At 41.9% G+C, this 22,143-nt stretch overlaps 2 protein-coding genes and 1 long non-coding RNA gene across 3 annotated transcripts in view; all 3 read right to left on the bottom strand.

Annotated features, from left to right (window-relative positions):
• The window catches only part of LOC124274871 (zinc finger C3H1 domain-containing protein-like), a gene marked incomplete at its 5' end in the record, with an annotated part of 98,930 nt that extends 98,597 nt beyond the window's left edge, over window positions 1-333 (bottom strand). The window contains 1 exon segment of the mRNA XM_046710243.1: window positions 175-333. Coding sequence (XP_046566199.1) covers window positions 175-333 — 159 coding nt within the window.
• Window positions 310-18,256, bottom strand: LOC124274846 (luc7-like protein 3). The gene is made up of 7 exons (XM_046710213.1): window positions 17,730-18,256; window positions 15,728-16,065; window positions 14,507-14,756; window positions 12,680-12,870; window positions 10,947-11,061; window positions 9,845-9,921; window positions 310-538 (listed from the first exon to the last, which is right to left on the bottom strand). Exons 1-7 carry the CDS (start codon window positions 18,148-18,150, stop codon window positions 335-337), a joined length of 1,596 nt encoding a protein of 531 aa, XP_046566169.1. The 5' UTR covers window positions 18,151-18,256; the 3' UTR covers window positions 310-334.
• On the bottom strand, window positions 3,039-3,922 carry LOC124274847. Its single transcript, XR_006898054.1, has 2 exons — window positions 3,675-3,922; window positions 3,039-3,471 (listed from the first exon to the last, which is right to left on the bottom strand). It is a non-coding gene; the product is annotated as an uncharacterized LOC124274847 (long non-coding RNA).
• Window positions 18,257-22,143: the final 3,887 nt, after the last annotated feature.

Raw genomic sequence — 22,143 nt, 5'->3', positions numbered from 1 at the left:
GTTCTCGAATGAGTAACAGACTGAAGATATATTACTCAAGATATAGATGACTTTCTAGATAATACCTGACAATAAAAGGTTATTTTCTTGTATAACTGGACAACCAATATCAAAATTGTTATAATTGTTCTTTTAATCTAAAAGGATAACTACTCGAATAATGATGACATATACCTGGGGCTCAACAGGAGCTTGCTTTTTCTTCATCGCCAATGACTTCAACAACTGAGCTCGCAACAACGCTGCTTCATCTCCCTCTTCCTCTGCCTCAGCAACCGGTGAAGGTGGTGGTGGAGGATGAGTTGCTGTCTCATCTTCAGGGGGAGGAGGACCTTCAGGGAGGGAGGGGCTTCTGGAGGTGGGGGCACAGGAGGGGGTGGGTCAGCAGGCAGAGGAGGGGAGGGATGGGGCCCATGGTAAAAGGAGGGGGTGGGGGTGGGCAGACCATGTACGGAACTTCCTGGGTCTGAGGTAGCCACTGCTGGGGAAACTGGCCATAGAATGGAGGAAGTAGGGCAGGATCCGGGAGTTCTAATGTCTGAAACAAGACATGCCTTTGAAAGAAGTTGTGCACTATGTTAACTGGCTTTTATAGTGTTTTTATTGATTGTGACATGTGAAATATTCCACTCAGAAGTAGTAAATGATATTTCTTAAGACAAAGGTATCTTATTATTACTTTTGTCAGTAACATATTTCAGGAATGCTCAATAGATTCTCATCCCAAAACATTCAACAGTTTCTGTAGCACATAACTAGACCCAGGCAAGTACTGGTCAACAATACCTGGACCTCCGAATATGCATGATTATTTCATTTACCAGTGATTACACTTGCAAAATTCTTTGATTTAAAGGGTATCTTAATTACTTTTGTCAGTAACATATTTCAGGAATGCTCAATAGATTCTCATCCCAAAACATTTAACAGTTTCTGTAGCACATAACTAGACCCAGGCAAGTACTGGTCAACAATACCTGGACCTCCGAATATGCATGATTATTTCATTTACCAGTGATTACACTTGCAAAATTCTTTGATTTAAAGCGTATCTTAATTACTTTTGTCAGTAACATATTTCAGGAATGCTCAATAGATTCTCATCCCAAAACATTTAACAGTTTCTGTAGCACATAACTAGACCCAGGCAAGTACTGGTCAACAATACCTGGACCTCCGAATATGCATGATTATTTCATTTACCAGTGATTACACTTGCAATATTCTTTGATTTAAAGGGTATCTTAATTACTTTTGTCAGTAACATATTTCAGGAATGCTCAATAGATTCTCATCCCAAAATATTATACAGTTTCTGTAGCACATAACTAGACCCAGGCAAGTACTGGTCAACAATACCTGGACCTCCGAATATGCATGATTATTTCATTTACCAGTGATTACACTTGCAAAATTCTTTGATTTAAAGGGTATCTTAATTACTTTTGTCAGTAACATATTTCAGGAATGCTCAATAGATTCTCATCCCAAAACATTCAACAGTTTCTGTAGCACATAACTAGACCCAGGCAAGTACTGGTCAACAATACCTGGACCTCCGAATATGCATGATTATTTCATTTACCAGTGATTACACTTGCAAAATTCTTTGATTTAAAGGGTATCTTAATTACTTTTGTCAGTAACATATTTCAGGAATGCTCAATAGATTCTCATCCCAAAACATTTAACAGTTTCTGTAGCACATAACTAGACCCAGGCAAGTACTGGTCAACAATACCTGGACCTCCGAATATGCATGATTATTTCATTTACCAGTGATTACACTTGCAATATTCTTTGATTTAAAGGGTATCTTATAATTACTTTTGTCAGTAACATATTTCAGGAATGCTCAATAGATTCTCATCCCAAAACATTCAACAGTTTCTGTAGCACATAACTAGACCCAGGCAAGTACTGGTCAACAATACCTGGACCTCCGAATATGCATGATTATTTCATTTACCAGTGATTACACTTGCAAAATTCTTTGATTTAAAGGGTATCTTAATTACTTTTGTCAGTAACATATTTCAGGAATGCTCAATAGATTCTCATCCCAAAACATTTAACAGTTTCTGTAGCACATAACTAGACCCAGGCAAGTACTGGTCAACAATACCTGGACCTCCGAATATGCATGATTATTTCATTTACCAGTGATTACACTTGCAATATTCTTTGATTTAAAGCGTATCTTAATTACTTTTGTCAGTAACATATTTCAGGAATGCTCAATAGATTCTCATCCCAAAACATTTAACAGTTTCTGTAGCACATAACTAGACCCAGGCAAGTACTGGTCAACAATACCTGGACCTCCGAATATGCATGATTATTTCATTTACCAGTGATTACACTTGCAATATTCTTTGATTTAAAGGGTATCTTAATTACTTTTGTCAGTAACATATTTCAGGAATGCTCAATAGATTCTCATCCCAAAACATTCAACAGTTTCTGTAGCACATAACTAGACCCAGGCAAGTACTGGTCAACAATACCTGGACCTCCGAATATGCATGATTATTTCATTTACCAGTGATTACACTTGCAAAATTCTTTGATTTAAAGGGTATCTTAATTACTTTTGTCAGTAACATATTTCAGGAATGCTCAATAGATTCTCATCCCAAAACATTCAACAGTTTCTGTAGCACATAACTAGACCCAGGCAAGTACTGGTCAACAATACCTGGACCTCCGAATATGCATGATTATTTCATTTACCAGTGATTACACTTGCAAAATTCTTTGATTTAAAGGGTATCTTAATTACTTTTGTCAGTAACATATTTCAGGAATGCTCAATAGATTCTCATCCCAAAATATTTAACAGTTTCTGTAGCACATAACTAGACCCAGGCAAGTACTGGTCAACAATACCTGGACCTCCGAATATGCATGATTATTTCATTTACCAGTGATTACACTTGCAAAATTCTTTGATTTAAAGGGTATCTTAATTACTTTTTGTCAGTAACATATTTCAGGAATGCTCAATAGATTCTCATCCCAAAACATTTAACAGTTTCTGTAGCACATAACTAGACCCAGGCAAGTACTGGTCAACAATACCTGGACCTCCGAATATGCATGATTATTTCATTTACCAGTGATTACACTTGCAATATTCTTTGATTTAAAGGGTATCTTATAATTACTTTTGTCAGTAACATATTTCAGGAATGCTCAATAGATTCTCATCCCAAAACATTCAACAGTTTCTGTAGCACATAACTAGACCCAGGCAAGTACTGGTCAACAATACCTGGACCTCCGAATATGCATGATTATTTCATTTACCAGTGATTACACTTGCAATATTCTTTGATTTAAAGGGTATCTTAATTACTTTTGTCAGTAACATATTTCAGGAATGCTCAATAGATTCTCATCCCAAAACATTTAACAGTTTCTGTAGCACATAACTAGACCCAGGCAAGTACTGGTCAACAATACCTGGACCTCTTGCAATATGCATGATTATTTCATTTACCAGTGATTACACTTATTTCAATATTCTTTTGCAATATTTAAAGGGTATCTTATAATTACTTTTGTCAGTAACATATTTCAGGAATGCTCAATAGATTCTCATCCCAAAACATTCAACAGTTTCTGTAGCACATAACTAGACCCAGGCAAGTACTGGTCAACAATACCTGGACCTCCGAATATGCATGATTATTTCATTTACCAGTGATTACACTTGCAATATTCTTTGATTTAAAGGGTATCTTAATTACTTTTGTCAGTAACATATTTCAGGAATGCTCAATAGATTCTCATCCCAAAACATTCAACAGTTTCTGTAGCACATAACTAGACCCAGGCAAGTACTGGTCAACAATACCTGGACCTCCGAATATGCATGATTATTTCATTTACCAGTGATTACACTTGCAAAATTCTTTGATTTAAAGGGTATCTTAATTACTTTTGTCAATAACATATTTCAGGATATGGCGGCAGTCTATAAATATGTAATTTTCTGACTAAAATTGATATTTTATACTTATCCTGACTCGTGCTAAATGCTTGTCACCTTCTTCCTGCGAATGATAGTGGAACACTTGAAATCCCTTGAAGTTCCCTTCTAAAAAGCAGACGTTCATCACTCACCCACAAGTAGTTTCCCTTGCCTCCTTTGGCGGACCTTTTTGGGTCACATGACCAGCCATGTTTGTCACTCTCTCCGTATGTACGCCCGACACCCGGATTTACAGGGAAATCCAGAGTGCCCTGAGAGGGTAGGTTGGGAGGGCTGACCTCATGTGTCAGGATAAGTATAAAACATCAATTTTAGTCAGAAAATTGCATATTTTTCTTATCCTGACAGAATCGGTGGTGGGTCAGGCCACTTCCTGGATTCACTGGCTGTTGATTTACTTCCTGTATTACCCCCCATGGGAACTTATGACAGCACTGCCGATGATTCTGTTCTTCCAACTTCCCTCTGATGAGGGGTTGGTTTTTGTGTGTGTTGTGTTTTTGTGTGGAGAGAGAGAGAGAGAGACAACTTGTCAGATTTCTTCCGAAACTTCTCCTGACATATTCGTGTGGATTTTAGATATACTAATGTTCCATTAGTTATCTATTGCAACTCCATCTCTTGATGCGCACATCAAGTGGAGATGCGACCCTTCTTCATGTACGAGTAAGTCCTATACAAGTACAGGGTCTATCACTCATGCTAGCCTGTCCTAGACATGTGCATGGACTTAAACCATTTGCTCTCCAGAGCGTTGGTTTTCACAAGTCACGTGATAAAAGGGTGAGATGTTTTTCTCAGTGCCTTTGTGGAACCATTAGTTGTTGTGCTACAACAAGTGGCCCAAACTGGTGAATGCCTGAGACGTCTTCGGTGGCAATGTCTCTGAGGTAGTGGTTGGCAAACACTGTGTCTGATTTCCAAAAGCAGACCTCCATTATTGTTGTAATCGAGCAGTTTCCATGCAGAGCAAGTGTAGACGCCAAGGCTCTGACTTTGTGGGGATTGGAGGCTCGTGGAGCTCAAGTCCTGTTGCTTTGTAGGTCCTTAGTATGACGGCTCTCATCCAAATCGATATCGATGTCCGTGGGCATCTCAGTGGATAAGGGGATGAATAGGCTCTTGAATTTTCGTCTCCTTGTTTTTGTCTTGATTCAAATTGCGTTCATTCAAAGTCCAGAGCATGTATTTCTGACATCCGTGCTGCTGTTGCTAGGGCGTTCAGAAACAGCGTTTTCTGTGTCAGTAGTTCAAAGGATGTCTGCTCTGGTGGAGTACCCTCTTGTCTTCAGCCAAGCTTTGATACGCTCCACGCGTGTAGCTGAAACAATGCCGGATTCCTGTGAGCTTGCTTGGTGTGTGGATGGACGAGCAGGTTAGACCACTCTGGTAGTTTCAGGGTTGGACTTCCGATTCTTGTATGAGGACGGGAAACCATACCCTCGCTGACCAATAGGGTGCGACCAAAATCAGTTGCAACGTTGTCGTCTGCTGATTTTCTGTATTACTTGTGGTAATAGTGCTGGAGGTGGAAACGCATAAGCATTTAGTCCTTCCCATGATATGTGCCCATGCCTGAGGATCCGGAATCGGTGAGACAAATGTTGGTAGTTGTTTGTTGAACTTTGTTGCAAACAGGTCTATCAGCGGAGATCCTATTGTCTGTATGACGTACCGGAACACTTCTGGATGTAACATCCATTCTGTAAGGGATGGTTGTAGTGGACGAGATAGGGCGTCTGCTATGACATTCTTTGCTCCTGGAATGTGGCATGCCTTCATGTAGATGTTCAGGTCGTTGACGATGCTGAACAGGAGAAAGCTGAGTTGTAGCAGACTTGTTGATCTTGTTGATCCTTGTTTGTTGATGTAGGACGCTACTGTGGAGTTGTCCAAGTGAACCATGAGCCTTGCGTTCCTTAGTACGCTGGACCAGTGTTGTAAAGCGTTGATCACTGCTTTCATCTCCAACAGGTTGATGTAAAGACTCTAATCCTGACTCGACCACTTCCCTGCTGCCACTTCGTTGGCGAGGTGAGCACCCCATCCTTGTAGTGATGCATCCACGTAGAGATGAGTGTTGCAAACCATCTCTGACAAAAAGGTTCCTCCGCAAAACAATTGACTTCTGAGTCCACCATAGGAGGTATGGTTTCAGGCTGTCCGGTAGTATCAGCGGATCCAGACTGTCGAGATGGGCGTTCACAAATATTTGTAGTGGGTGCAGCTGTAATCTCCCTCTGCGAGTCATGTCTTGAGCTGAGGTGAGTAGACCGAGCATGCTTTGCCAAGCACGTAGTGTCAACGGAGAGAGCATTGCTTGAGACATCATATGTCGAATCTTGACCACTTCATAAACCTGATGTCTACCGAAAACATAAAGACTATTAAACAAATCGAAAAATATCTCAGTATTGTCTTAAAGCTACACAATTAACACCGCATTATTAATATTTTTCAATGTAACTGTTATTATGCATGCATAAATCTTTACCCAAACTCTTATGTATGTTGTATGGGCCTGAGGCCTTAAAAATTGAATAAATTCTGTCTGTCTGTCTGAATCTTGACCCAACGATCTTCTGGGACGACTATGCGATCCACCGGCGTGATGAGTCGTATTCCTAGAAATTGAAGATCCTGTTTCGGCTCCAGTTCCGACTTGAGCAGATTTACCAGCCATCCTAACTGAGTGAGAAGCTTGATGGTGAAGTCTAGTTGCAGTCTGAGTTGACTGGGATCTTGATGAACCCGAATTCCGTCGTCAGGTAAAAGCACTGCATAGACCTCGACGATGTAGATATGTGACGATGGGCTTGGTCACTCGAGTAAACAACCAGGGGGCTGATGATATTCCAAACGGTAGAACCTTCCACTGGAAGTGATGTCCATTGAAAAGGAATCTTAGGTATTTCCTTGAGTCTGGATATATCAGGATGTGTAGGTAAGCCTCTTGTAGATCTATGCTGGTGAGGTAGTCTGATGGACGAACACGATGTCGAAGCTGAGGAAGATGTATCATCTTGAATTTTGCTGGTCTGCAGAGATACTCCTGGTTGAACTTTCTCATGTTGTAGATGAGCCAAAACTTCTCCTTGGAATTCTTCTTCGGTACTAAGAGTACCGAAGGAGGTAAAATTGGGGAGTAAAAACCGGGCATGATGAGATCTTGATTTATCTCCTCTACTGCATCTTTGTCGAGTAGAGTCTTGATTGCATCATCCAGTTTTCTTGTCTGGTCGTCTCATTAGGTTAAGACCAGCGGGTTGCTTGTAAGCGGCGGAGTGGCTTCCAACTGTATCTTGTACCCTCTGCGTAGTATCTGGGATACGTAGTCGTCCTGTAGTATTCCCCAATTTTCCCAGTACCGTTGAAGACGTCCACCCACTGTCGAAGGTTGTACAGGAACGGCTGGGGGTGGAAGACCCCAGTCGTTGCAAACCTGTTCTTCAGCGCTTGATTCCCCTGGCACCCTTGGGTGCTTGGCTTCTTCCGGGGTTGCTTCTGGGGGCTCCGGTTTGGCGACGAAAAGAACCTCTTCCTCCTCTTGAGCTGGAATACTTCTTGTCTCTGGCTCTCTGGACTCCTGCAAACTTGGATTTGTTGGAGTAGCGCTGGGACGTCTGGCGAATCACATTTGCCAAGGTATCTATGGACTTTATCATCATGACCTCCCTTGATTCGTGTGTAACCTCTTTGGCGACTTCAATTCCTCCTCCGAAAATGGATGATGCTGACAGACCATGGGCCTCTGAAAAGGACTTGGTGAACCGCTCACTCCAGGTGCACGCTGACAATAATCCCTGTCTCCTCAGTAGAGTCAGGCCTGCTGATGTGGATGCTAGATGCTCCGACATAAACTGGTGGTCCTTTAGAGCCAGAAGAGAAGAATATATCATCCGGTCATCTTCGGCGGTGGAGTTCTTGAACTTCGAGATGAGTGCTTCGTTGATAGCCCTAGACCTGGCTAGTCCGAAAAAGGTACGTCTAGTAGTCGTATCCAGTTGCGCTAGCTTCTTGTCCTCTATCTCGTAAGTTCTATAGCGGGAGTCGTTGATGATTTTGTAGTCCTCATCAATCTCTGGTGCCTTCAGGAAGGGTTCCATGTGATGTAAGGGGAATCTCCTGGCGTTGAACGTCGGGATATGTTGATACTGGAACTTGGTAGCCTTATCAAAGGCTGAGCTGAGACTGTCCAGTACTTGGGAGATCGGGTCGATAGGCGGAAAGGTGAGTGTCGAAATCATCGTTGGACATCTTGTATGTAAACTCTTTGTCTGTGTCCTTGGAAGGTGATGCTAGGTCCAGGCCATTAGCAATCCATGAGGTTACTTCTGCATCGGAGAATATGACTTCACCTTCTTCATCCGATTTAGACATCTCCCAATCTGACGATCCATGATGACGTGAGTGTCTGTATGAAGATCTGTATGTCGAACTCTTAGGCGTAGTTTCCCACTGTGACATGTGGAGTGCCTGCGTGCAGGTTCCTGATGTGCGTCTGAGTACGATGGTGATGACGAACCGTATCTACGACGTCTGTAGGGTTCTGGAGAATGCTTCGATCTGCTTCTGCGTGGAGAATTCTTAGCGGCGCCTTCAGGGACGTCTAAGGCTGAGCTGACCTTGGTAGCATTGTCCAGGCTCCTAGCTTCAAACGGGGAAGATCGTCGGGTGCGTGAGCCTTCGCTCAGGCTTCCCTCTTTTTCCAAGTGCATTGGAGAGGCTGCTGAATCTTCACACAGGCTTGTAGTCATTGTAGTGGTCTTCGTAGCAGCTTTCTCCTGCGTGAAGCGACATTCCATCATCGACATCATCTGGTCTGTAAACTGTTGCATGAACAGCCCCAGGTTGAAGTTCTGCGATGTCTGTTGAGACTGCTGCAGGGATGATGATGCTTCTGACAACGATGAGGCGTCTTCTAAAGCACGCTGCACTTGTGAAGAGTTGACGCTGCTGCTGTCTCTGGTACCCGATGTCTGCGTTGATAGGTCTTCAGTCAATGTCTGCGCTGATAAAGTTGCCGATGTAGCTGTAGAAGACGGCTTCGTCTTCTTGCTGACAACTGTGACTTCAGGTATGAGGATGGGGGGATCATCATACACGTCTGCTTCTTCCGGAGGTACAATCTCGGCAAAGAAGGATCTCGCCTTCTGCGTAGAGCTGTGTAGAGACTTCAACGAAGTCTTAGGGGTTGTAGCCTTCTTCTGCGTTGAAGACAATCTAGTCTTCTTCGTCTGCGAAGAGGACAGCTCCGTTGCCGACGATCTCTTATTGGAGCCAGAGTTCATCACTGGAACAGCGACCTGCCCCCGAAAACGCTGAGCAATTCACTGGAATTATGAACATCGGCAGCAGTAGTATTAGTAGTATACAATCCAAAACCGTATACAGCAATAATTTTGATGTAAAGGTCCAAAAGAGAAAAGGATATGTGCCGTACAGGGACCCAGGTGTTCTCACAACCGTCCTCAAGGGCGAAGAAGGAGAGAGTGACAAACATGGCTGGTCATGTGACCCAAAAGGGCACCAAATTAGGCAACGGAGACTACTCGTGGGTGAGTGATGATTTTACGTCCGCCTTTTAGAAGGGAACTTCAAGGGATTTCAAGAGTTCCACTATCATTCGCAGGAAGAAGGAGACAAGCATTTAGCACGAGTCAGGATAAGGAAAAATAATCAAGTTTGGAGCAGATAATCCAGTGATCAACAGCATGAGCATTGATCTACGCAACTGGGATGCAATGATATTAGTCAACCAAGTCAGCGAGCCTGACCACCTGAGTTGCCTCTTACGACAAGCATGGGTTACAGAAGAACCTGGATCTTCACGGGTAATGAACTCACCACTGGTTTCATTGCAATATGAAAATCTGGGTCAGACTGGAACTCCTCCAACCCCACTCCACCCTCCATGTTGGCCACTGAAACGTATAGAAAGATTTATCAGAGTACGGCAAAAGAGACTACCAGTACTATTCATTTTTTTTCTTAGTTTTTTTTTGGCTTGTTTCATCATCACACAACACTATTCCAGCTATATGACAACTGTCTGTAAATAATCAAGTCTTGACCAGACAATCCAGTGATTGGCATCAAGAGCATCAATCAAAGCGATGGGGTGAAGACTACTAAATGTGATTTAGGTCACAGTATTTCTGTAACACAGAGGTCCATTTGGATGCGAATATGTACAGCTGTTTGAATCATTTAAACCGATCCAAATAGAGCCATGTTACCACACAGACTTATAGTCCCCACAGAATCTTCTTCATTCAATCTCTGTTGTCTTACAAATAAGGAAAATCACATCCACATAGCATAAGTTTCCACAGGTACTTACAGTTTGTCATTGGAAGTTGCCACACAAGGAACCTAATTACCCCCAAAAAGCATGAGTCCCCAGGGCGCTGACCCACAAAATGTTTGTTGCATTACTACCAATCACAACTCAATGGTTTCACATAGGTTTACGAGTGCCAAGTGCTATGAAAGCTTTGTTGGTCAGGACCCAGGAGCCCCATAAACCCCATTAACACAGACAATGCACAGACAGACCAAGAACTATCATCAGGTCAATTTTGGGATCAAAACCCACATCCAACAGACCTTTTAATGGAACACAATCTTCAGTGATTCATTGCATCAAGCGTGAATGAGCGAGTTTAGTTTTACGCCGCACTCAGCAATATTCCAGCTATATGGCGACGATCTGTAAATAATTTGAGTCTTGACCAGACAATCCAGTGATCAACAGCATGAGCATTGATCTACGCAACTGGGATACGATGACATGAGTGAACCAAGTCAGCGAGCCTGACCACCAGATCCTGTTAGTCGCCTCTTACGACAAGCATGGGTTACTGAAGATCAATATTCTAACCCGGATCTTCAAGGGTCTATTGCATCAAGGACATGAAGTCTCTGACATTAGACTGCCATTACTCACTGCTTGACTCCTCACTGCTGTCAATCTCCATCTCCACCTCCTCATAGTTGTCCTGCAGCTGCACACTGTTGGCCTTGGCCTCCACAGACTTACTTCCTGTAGCCTTGCCCTTCACCTGCACAACAATTGCATCACGTAATTACAGGTGGTTGTAACATCATAATTCAATGTCATAGATAATGTGTGAAAATGGTCTCTTCGCATATTTTATGCTCGAATTGTCTCTATGCCTGCTGGTAAGTCTTAGAAGGAGGATATTTATTTAACTATACAAACAAATATTGTTTTGTTGCTAATACATGCACCATCACTGTTTCTCACCCACTTCTTAGGAAACATACAGTTTAAGTAAACTTAGGCTCAGTATTATTCGTTACACTGGTACTGAGTCTAACAAAACCTAGTAGAACTGTAGAAGGTCGAGTCAGCTAACATTTGGGCTGACCAATCAGAACACAGCTTACCAAATCGCGAAATTTAACATTCGCACATACTGTTTGAACCTTTACCTCAAACTCGAACGATTCCAAAATTATTTTCTGCACGATCGCTTCAGAGTGATACACGCAATGAGGTGAGGTGAGGTGAAATGGGGTTTAACGCCATGCTTGAGAATATTTCGCTCATATGACGACGTGCATGCGTGTGTATGTGTATGTGCGGCTGCCTGTACTAGCCCAGACTGAAGCTGCTAGCCCTTTGAGATACTATGCCGCAGTGAAGCATGAATACCCCACTCAGACACATACTTACTCCGAGCCGACCAGTCCTTGATGTACCCTCTAATGCCGAGCACCAGGCAGGGACCAACAAGTACCATATTTTAACGTCTTTTGGTATGGCCGCCGGCGGAACGCTTTTTGGTATGACGCTGCCGGGATCGAACCCGCAACCTTCCGCTCTCCGGGCGGACGCTCTAACCACTACACCACGGAGGCGATACATGCAATGAGTAAACAGTTGCTGAAAATAGCGTTTGTCAATATTCAAGGATGTCATCTTGCGAAAATATAAGCAAATAGTAGCCATGTCATTAGAACCCCATAAGCGTACATACTGCAGGTCAAATATCTGTTTTATGCAGATTTTCGTTTGTTGATAGATCAATGTCAGCAACCAGGGAAAAGAAAATCCAAAAACCGTTTTGTAAGTCCCACCGAACCCTAACAAGTAGTCGTTGTCTGATTGGTTAAATACGTTTAGCCGTCTCACGTTTGATTGGACGGTCAAAGGTCGCTCAAAGGTTAGCTGACCAGACCTTCTCAGGGGTGGAAATAACCCATTGCCCGACATCCGAGTCCAGTGGTTTTTTCTGTCGGGCAAGCAAATTTGTATATCACACTGTACCGGTGTCCAGTTGACTTTCCAATGTTAATTATGTCTATTTTAAAAAATCAACAAGAAAATCGGCCAGTATAGTGGAAAAATTATCAGGGCAAGTGATTTTACTTGTGCCACTGTACCGGAGTACACTTGCAATTATAAAGTTATTTCCAGCCCTGCCTTCTACTAGGTTTTGTTAGACTCAGTAGCAGGGTAACGAATAATACTGAGCCTAAGTTTACTTAGACTGAGGAAACATACCTCTTGATTTGTTTATTACTTTAGTTGGTTGGTTTGTTGTTTAACGCCGCACTCAGCAATATTCCAGCTATATGGCAGTTTGTTACTTTAAATGCAGGTGCTACAAATACATCAAAACTTTTAACATGGGGTTCAACACATTATCTCACCTTGCTTCTGTGGTTAATCAGCTGAAGGAACCGAGCAATCTTCTCATCAGTATCCGAAAGGGACAGTATCCGTTCAATTTCTTGTTTTTCAAACTCATTGTCTTTTTTAGGTAGTGTCTTCTTTCTGTCGTTACTCTTAGATCGCCTTTGTTGAACTTTTCTTGGAGACCTTGATGTCTGACTGTCTTTTCCTGGAGCAAGAAGCGAATGCATGGGTTGGTGATAGGTGTGAAATTTGCTTTAAACAATATTTCAGTTACCTATCACTGAAAGCCTCAATACACAATGCCATTATAGAACGGGGTCCAATGTAACATGTTATATTTGGGATTACACTTTCTAAGTAAAGTGGAGTGAGTGACCGAGTTTAGTTTTATGCCGAACTAAGCATTATTCCAGCTATATGGTGGCGGTCTGTAAATAATCGAGTCTGGACCAGACAATCCAGTGATCAATAGCATGAGCATTAACCTGCGCAATTGGGAACCAATGACATGTGTCAACCAAGCCAGCGAGCCTGACCACCCGATCCCGTTAGTAGCCTCTTACGACAAGCATGGGTTACTGAAGGCTCATACTAACCCGGACCTTCACGGGTAAGTAAAGTAGAGATTCTAGTACTTTTACAAGTTCACACATTGTACCCATGTTAGGAATTCTAAGATGCCTAGCGGTTAGAACAATCGAAAAAAAATACATTATCAGACAATAAAGGTATAGTTTTTTGATGACGTATCAATTGAATGACGTTGTCCCGTCACTGCGCCATTCTAGTCTGCCCCCTCGTAATCGAATTATTTTACATTACGTCACAATGTAAGTGACGTCACGATGCATGTCAGTTGTCATCGCCTCGTACGGCCTCCTACAGTAAACTACTCCGTTGCATCCCGTTCCTTGGTTTGCATTTGCTTCACGCAGCTAACATCACTGGTGGAAACATTACGTTTATGTTTTACTACGGTTAAAATGTGTCAATTCGACTCACAAGTTTTCAGCGACACGGTAACGTTCGCAATGTTTACATACCCACAATGCAATCGTGGAATGTCGCTTGACTACTCAGCTTCATCTGGATGTACTGATCTAAACTTACGTTGGTAGTAGAAATGCGACGCTCATATTGCCCCATATGGTTTACGTTAATGACAGATGTAATTAAAATAATTCAGAGAAGATATTTAATCCGAACGTAAACCGTCATCAAACTGTTATCATTTGTTTTTTTCTGGTAACGTTCGTCTTAACGTAGGGGAGCTGACACATCAATAGAACAGCGCACCAGTTAGCCCTGTGCGAGGATTCTTAATTTAGGTCACCGACACCGTCGTTTGTTTTCTGCCTTAAATTAATCGTAATTATCCTTAGAAAGTATTAAATTTGGCATCTTAGAAAGATAAAGTTAAGCTTACTTTCCCAATGTGTTTTGTAATAAAGAGTATAGTTTTACCCTGAACTATTATAACATCAAAGCACTCGGACTACCGTCCTCGTGCTTTAATTATAATAGTTCAGGGCAAAACTATACTTTATTACAAAACACATTGGGGTAGAGCGAACTTTATTTCCTAATTAAATCCTAGCCTTTGGCATGACGAGCGAACACTCTAGCCACAAGTCTACCCCACCACCATGACAAAGAATTCATAAAACAATGACTGTGGGATTCAAACCCAAACATTTACCTTCAATCATCGAACAACAGGCAATGTTGATACTAGTGATTTACCAGTGCATGTTAGTCAAGTGTACTCTAACAAAGTCTTAACAATGTATCTATGGGGTCCATGGAAAGAACATGGGGAGGACAGATGAAGAAATAATTACCAGACAAGGTTCGTCTTCGATCTGATCTATCACGGGAATGTATCGATCTTCTGGGTGCATCTCTGGATCTCTGACTTTTTGTGTTCCTACTTCCCGATGACTTAGGGCTAACCTTCTTGGCTAGATTCCCATTTGAGAGCAATGTTTTGGTGGGTTCTGATTTAACGGCTGTCTTGTTGGCACGAGCTCCAGTTGAAGCTAGTGCAATCTTCCTCAGCTCATCCAAATCCAACTCCTCCTCTTCTTCATTCTGTAATCACGACAACATATGCATTACTAGTAAATTATATTTAGTCTAGTTATAATTAAGCATATCTTACTTAAGACGAAGAAATCATTAAGTGAGTAATACAAAATGTGAAATGAAGATGGAGGAGTGAGTGAGTTTAATTTTACGCCGGGCTCTGCAATATTCTAGCTATATTATAATCAAGTCTGGACCAGACAATCCAGCGATCAACAGCATGAGCATCGATCTACACAATTGGGATACGGATGACGTGTCAGCGAAGTCAGACCACCCGATCCCTTTAGTCACCTCTTACGACAAACGTGTTGCTGAAGATCAATCCTAACCTGGATCTTTATGGGTTGGAAGATGAAGGTCGTCTGTTAACTATTCATAGATTGTTTTTCAAATCAAAATGTTAAATGAGCATATGTTATGAAACATTTTCAAGAATCTTTCTGAGTCAAAGGAGTTAACAGACCATTCAAGTCCACTTTCCAGCCTTGTCACACTAGGTGTCAGGAAAAGACATTTATGTTCAAGTTCGTAAAACATTACAGTCCGTTTGATTCCATTTAAGACCAATGAATTGCTCACTAACACAAAATCTAATGATTGCAATAAAACCAAAGTTTGCACAGTCACATGAAACCAACAGACAAACTCTGATGATTTGTCTCATAATTTTGGACACTTGAATAAAAAAGTTGCTTAACAAACATTCATTATTTTGTTTCACGTGTTGCTAATTTTTATGAGGGGGGACCACTTGCTGATAGAACAGCCAGGCAATCAACAAGCGTGTAGTGAAATTTCAATTTCACATGTACAACTCACACACCTGGCTGTTCTATCATAAGGAACTGTTCAGATCACCTAAATAACAATGTGTGACAAAGTTTTGCATACAGGGGTCACCATCAGAAAAACGTCTAATTTGCACCCATACATCTATTATTTTAGTGAGTATTAAAACACCAACAAATACATACCTCTTTTTTCACGGTACTTTCAAGGCCATCATTTTTCTTCTCAACCTTGTCTGGAGAGCTATCAATAACGATAACCCCTCCAGACTGGTCACTATTCTTTGCTTGTCCCTCCCCCGTTTTGCCATCCTTGACACACTGCTCCTTCGGTTTCTCGGAGCCTGCAGCAGGAGAACTGGTGCCAGTTGTCTCCCCTTCCTCCTCTTCTAGGTTTTCAAGCTGTTTCTGTATCGTTCGATATTTCTCTAACAGCTCCTCAAAGTTTCCCTCATCAGAATCCTGGTTTCTTCTATTATTTTTTCCCGGTCCTTGGCGAATATTGAATCTCCAGTTTTTCCTGACTGCATTATTCTTAAGGATAGTATGTGACAAAAAGAGCTAAATAACGAAAAGGGACTAGTTTGAAAGTTGTATTTGCAAACGTAAACAACTGTGTTTGGCACATAACCTTGATAAACAAAAAGTAATGCTCGATTTTTTTTAAAAATCAGATTTAAATTGTTCCACAACAGCCCTATTGAGTACTATTATTTACTTGATCACTCCTTTCAACTGTTTCACACAAGGTATTTTTTACCCAACCACTTAAATTTTATTTTAATATGTTTACATCAATATATTTAGACTGAATAATTACCATGCAGATATCTCTATATATTTTTCTATTGTTACTTAAAACAGATATTGAAATTCATTAATTAAATTGAAATAACCTTCATAGCATTCTCCATTGTTCAAAATAAAGTGAGTGGGTTAGTGTGGTTTTATGCTGCTTATAGCAATATTTCAGCAATATCACAGCTGGAGATGCCAAAAATGGGTTTGACACATTGTACCCATTTGGGGAATCAAACCTGCTTGACAAGCGAAAGCCTAAACAAGTAGGCTACCCCACTGCCCCTTCAAAATTTAGCATGAAAGTTACAGGGTCCTTGTCATAACTTTAATGATTAGAATTTTTACACTGAGGGGAGTCGTTATGAAATTATATTTTTTTTAAATGTAACATAGGAGCAGAACTTAACACAATGCTCAAGTGCCAAGAACACCACACAATATTCAACACTAAATATGTATGATTACAATGGCAGATAGCATCACCATTTGTTGGTTTCACATTAATTTTTCAACTCGCTGTACGCATGCGCAGAGCATGTAAAAATATCCACTGGCCAACTTCCAGTTTCGTCATATGCATTACCGAGTGTAAACACATTCTAAAGAAAACAAATATCAAAACAAATGTTAAATGTAGTTTGTCAAATGCAACTGATCCCAATTGATTTATGAAACAAAGACCGGGATTAGTTATATAAATAGCTTCAATGTTCACAAGCTCTTGTATGAAGACATCTCCCCACCACCGTCCTTCCCACACATCCCCTTCTCACAACTAAAAACACCCCACATCTCTGGTGCAATTGCAACCAAAATGGGACATCAATTCAAAAGCATAGGTACTCAGCTATGATCAATTATTCAAATATTCCAGCATAGGCAAATGGAACGTATGTGCTCAGCTATGAACAGTTGTCACAACGCGTAAATATTATTTTCATGAAAAGTTGTCACAACATAATTTTCATAACACCTTTAGTTCAGAGTGTATTTACACTATCGGTAAACATACGGCCAATCCGGAAACAGGCTAGTGGATATATTTCACACACTCTGCGCATTATCATAGCGAGTTGAAAAGTAATGTGAAACCAACGAATAACCATGTTAAAATGGATATTGTAAATAGGTTGACTTGGCTGAGTGCATGTCAATGTACCCTGACGGTATGGCTATGTATGACTGTATTGTATGATCCTCACTTCATTGTCACAGAACTGAGATATAACCATTTTGGCATTAAATATGTTAAACAACAAACAAACCATAAAAATTAAACGTGGAGTCTCAGCCATAGGTACACAGATATGCATGAGCAAGCAGTCCATAATGATGGGTTAAAAAACAAATATGTAACCTATTATGTCAGCATAGCTGTGTTGGATACACTGATATGATGGAGGGTAAGAGTCCCTAAAATCTTCTGAACGATGAACCGGTCTGTCTCTTCCATAATCTAAGGGGTGAATCCTCATAACACGGGGGCTTCCTAGTAATGGAGCATGAGGTCTTAGGGGTAAATTGTCGTAAAAATGAATTGGGGGACGAGGTGGTGGTGGGCACAAACCAACAGGTGGTGCCCAAAACCCCCCTTCTTCTCTGCCTTGTCTGTAACGATAGTCTAACTCGTCGGAGTGTCTAGAGCATCTTGACCAAGATGGTGGACTTCTATGCCTTTCCCTTCTCGGAGGTTCTAAAGGTCTAGTTTTTCTCTCAAAATTTCGGTCACGTCTCGAGTCATCATATTCTTCCTCGTCAGATAATTCTCCCTCTTCCTTCGTAGAACTAGCATCGTCTTTTTCACTCATTGTTCAAAATAGATAATTGCCTAAAACTAAACTTCATAAACTCAAACTCGGGAGTTCCCCTTGCGTTAAATGCGTCGCCATTTTTGTCGATAATGCCCTCTGTCGCATCAAGGGGGGTAACTCCAAATAAATGTGCCCATGACGGTGACGAGTTGTTATGTGCCCTGTGATATATTCTCCTTCTTCCCTAAACTATTTTTGTGAAGCACAGCTTGGTAGATACTTGGGTTCGAGCCAACAGCCTTCTTCTCTTCGACCAGACCCTACAGTCTAGGTTTTCTGATGCCATTAAAAGATTATCTGCGTTCAAAGCGAGTACAAAGAATAGATTTATGTGACAGTACTGATAATGTGATAATGAAACATGCCATGACGTGGTGATGATCATGAGACACGCACATCGACAGGTTTGGTTCATCCAGCTCGTGACTTATCAGCCTCCGACAACATTAACAACTAAATGTGCCGTTTTGACTTTTCGTTTTCACCCGAACCGTGAAGATCCGGGTTAGAACTGATCTTCAGCAACCTGTGCTTATCGTAAGAGGTGATTAACGGGATTGGGTGGTCAAACTCGCTGACTTGGGTCATTGTGTCCCAATTGGGTAGATCGATGCTCATGCTGTTGATCACAGGATTGTATGGTCCAGACTTTACAGACCGCCGCCATATAGCTGGATTATTGCTGAGTGCAAACTAAGGATCATAAATTCATAATCATGACGAATGTGAGATTTGACAGTTCACGGAATCCTGGCTCGACCGAAAGCGTAACGTTACACGTCAAACTGCCTCACCCGAGAGCCTATTAAAGTGTACAGGTATCCCGTTTGTTAATACTCGTCTGAAACAACGATCCAAGGGTTTATGGTGCCAACATATAAACAATCCAAACTCGACTGTGCATGTCACCATATCTCCAGAGAATACTGACGCAAAAGACAAGTCCTTGCTTTTAAAAATATTATTGGTTCGAACCATGATGGGCTTTTGAAATGTTTCCATTCTGAAAACATTCGCCCAAACACTACAACGCTGTCTATGCCCATCATTACTGCGATAAATTTGTGCATTCCGTAGACCCCCACAAACACGGTAAAAGGTGTTTCTCGCACCCTTCACAAAAATGCGCGTGCAAAGTTGTATAACAGAGCTGGTCAACCGTTTGATATGCCAAATATACTCAGTGGCAAAAGTTTGTGTACATTTAATTTTTTCATTGGTAATCTTGTGAATGAATTTTTGGATTTGAACCAGAGAAAGTGTGTGTTGAAATGGTCGAAGAATGAGTGAATTAAACGTTAGTCACATCGGCAGTGGAAATGTGCAGCCACTTGTCGTTGAGACATTCTCCCACGGACCATCCCAATGGCCTCATGACGTTGTGCAGACGTGAGCCTTGGCATGCTATGCGTTTCAATAGCCGTTTAATTTTTTTAACGATCGCAAGGGCAGGGGTTGAGCTTTCCAAAGTGACAGTATTGTGTGGCATTCATTTGCTCTGTTTCTCTTTCCCGGAATGCACGTGCAACAACGTATTGCACGTCTCAAGGACGAACCCACTGACGTCACGGAACGTGGCACGTGCATGCATGTTGGATAAATGTCACTAATCTCTGAGTTTAAATCCTTATGTGTCTACACAGGTTTGATAAAATATAATAGATTTTAAATTTTTGTATGCACAGTTCTTTATGTGCCTGTATATATTGTTCAAATTACCACTCAATGCAGTTTTAAGAAGTATACAGAAGTCAGAGAAATCCCTTCTGTTCGTTCTGGAACAAGTTCGAGATGCCACGCCTCAGGGAAAATGATATGGAGAGCTATAGATGTGCTTCAGTCTGGTACCTCGTCGGTTCAACGTCCACAGAGGCACCACCCGAGAAGGTCCGGGTTAGAATGTACCTTCAGTAACCCATGCTTGTCATAAGAGGCGACTAACGGGATCGGGTGGTCAGGCTCATTGACTTGGTTGACACATGTCATCGGTTCCCAATTGCGCAGATCGATGCTCATGCTGTTGATCACTGGATTGTCTGGTCCAGACTCGATTATTTAGACCGCCGCCATATAGCTGGAATATTGCTGAGTGCGGCGTAAAACTAAACTCACTCACTCACTCCACAGAGGCGACCATTTGGCGACGTTTTCAGCTAAACAGTCAGGTTATAGGCCGTCCCTGTAGTGACCGTCCCGTGGTGGCCGCCTTCCAGTAACGAGGGGCGGTGGGGTAGCCTAATGGTTAAAGCGTTCGCTCGTCACGCTGAAGACCCGGGTTCGATTCCCCTCATGGGTACAATGTGTGAAGCCATTTCTGGTGTCCGCCGCCGTGATGTTGCTGTAATATTGCTAAAGCGGCGTTAAACAATACTCACTCACTCCATTAACGACCTCGCGTCAAGACACGTGGATCCGACGAAGGGTCCAGACAGCAACTGTTACAGCCCGTGTCATTACCTGGCAACAGAGGTGTATCTGCCAGACCATTTGCAAAACATACAAGTCTGCAAGCACACAGGTGAACCCTACATCTGACCACGTGTTTTGGAAGGGGATTGTTTTGGAGGTGGAGGCGTTATGATTCGGGGTGGGATTACAGACCTTTGAACTTGCTTGTTTAACCTGCTCTGTCGTTGTGTCTCATTTGCATATGCCAATTCAGCTGTTCCTTTTGACTGTAGATCGTTACTGTGCCTTGAAACAGGCGTCTTTCCCAGTAATATTTCATTCGCGGCAATAAAACTTAAACACTGATTCTATTTGTTGTTTGTGTGTCACAATAACTTTTGCTTTTGAGAATTAAAAAAACACACAAAAGAAATGCCACGTTTATCTTTGGAAGAGCGCGAGAGAGCCATTGGTGATGAGCATTGGAGCGTCACAGACCCATATCGCAAGAACCTTGGGGTATTCAAGACGCCCGGTGTATGTATACTATTCACACTTTTCTAAGGATCAAATCATGGATTCAACAGAAAACTATGATGTGGGTTCAAATTTGATTTAAATATCTAAGCTTATTATAAGCATGGATCCTAGGTTTCAGTATGTCATTTCATCTTGTGGAACCCATACCTGCTATTGACAGGTGTTGTGTACTTGTCAATGACTCGTTCCATGATTTGCAAAATGGTTTTGATAGTTACTCATGTATCAAGTGCATAAGACTAGATTAAAGTGACTGTTTGCCCAAAGAGGGGTTACCATATTATTATTATTTATCCAGTTTTAATGAATACAATTTGATATTATGAATCTACAATTAAGGAAAGTTGTGAATTTTTGTGATCCTTAGCAAAGTGTGAGTAGTATACTTTTCCAGTGTTACCGGCTGACAGACAGAATTGGTGACAGTCCTAGATTAGGAAGACCGGGGGCGTACCAGCCCATCCCCAGTCACACGACGTCTACGCGCTGTGGGTATATGGGCCTATTGGGGTGAGTGAATTTAGTTTTACGCCGCTTTTTGCAATATTCCAGTAATATCTCAGTGGGGGAACCAGATATGGCCTTCACTTATGTACCCATGTGGGGAATCGAACCCGGGTCTCCGGCGGGACGAGCGAACGCTTTAACTACTAGGTTACCCCACCGCCGTCCACTGCATGGAATTACTTTGACTCTCAGACATAGACAAGCCTGGTTGCTTTGGGCATGGACTGTTTGTCGTTGGCAGCAACGTCATTGGCAGCACCTAATGTTCACAAACGACGTCTATTCTCACTCCACCATGCTGGTTGATTAATAGACAATACATGATTACAGAAGAGGCGAGCAACTACAAATGGGAGGGTTCAATTACACTACCCACATGGATGAGGTGATGTTATGGTATGTGAAGGGATTTCTGTGATCTGAAAATACGCCAAGTTATCACAGATGGTCATCTAAATGCACAAATATTTCTTCGATCGGTGGACAATCTCGGGGAACCATTCCGCAGTGGGACAATGCCAGGCCACATACTGCTCGAGTTGTTCAGCATAACAA

The sequence above is a fragment of the Haliotis rubra genome, unplaced genomic scaffold (genome assembly GCF_003918875.1).
Source record: "Haliotis rubra isolate DU_JTF1 unplaced genomic scaffold, ASM391887v1 Scf195, whole genome shotgun sequence".
Taxonomy (NCBI): domain Eukaryota; kingdom Metazoa; phylum Mollusca; class Gastropoda; order Lepetellida; family Haliotidae; genus Haliotis; species Haliotis rubra.
The sequence above is the reverse complement of the archived record's forward strand: the minus strand, read 5'-3'. Positions and strand labels throughout refer to the sequence as shown.

Bases quoted from the DNA above. Each gene is read 5' to 3' on its own strand.
- LOC124274846 (XM_046710213.1), bottom strand. From the start codon at position 18,150: ATGAGTGAAAAAGACGATGCTAGTTCTACGAAGGAAGAGGGAGAATTA. The intron at 16,066-17,729 runs GTATCCAACACA...AGAATAATGCAG, and splicing joins TTACCCTCCATCATATCAGT to TCAGGAAAAACTGGAGATTC. The intron at 14,757-15,727 runs GTATGTATTTGT...TCGTGATTACAG, and splicing joins AAAGTACCGTGAAAAAAGAG to AATGAAGAAGAGGAGGAGTT.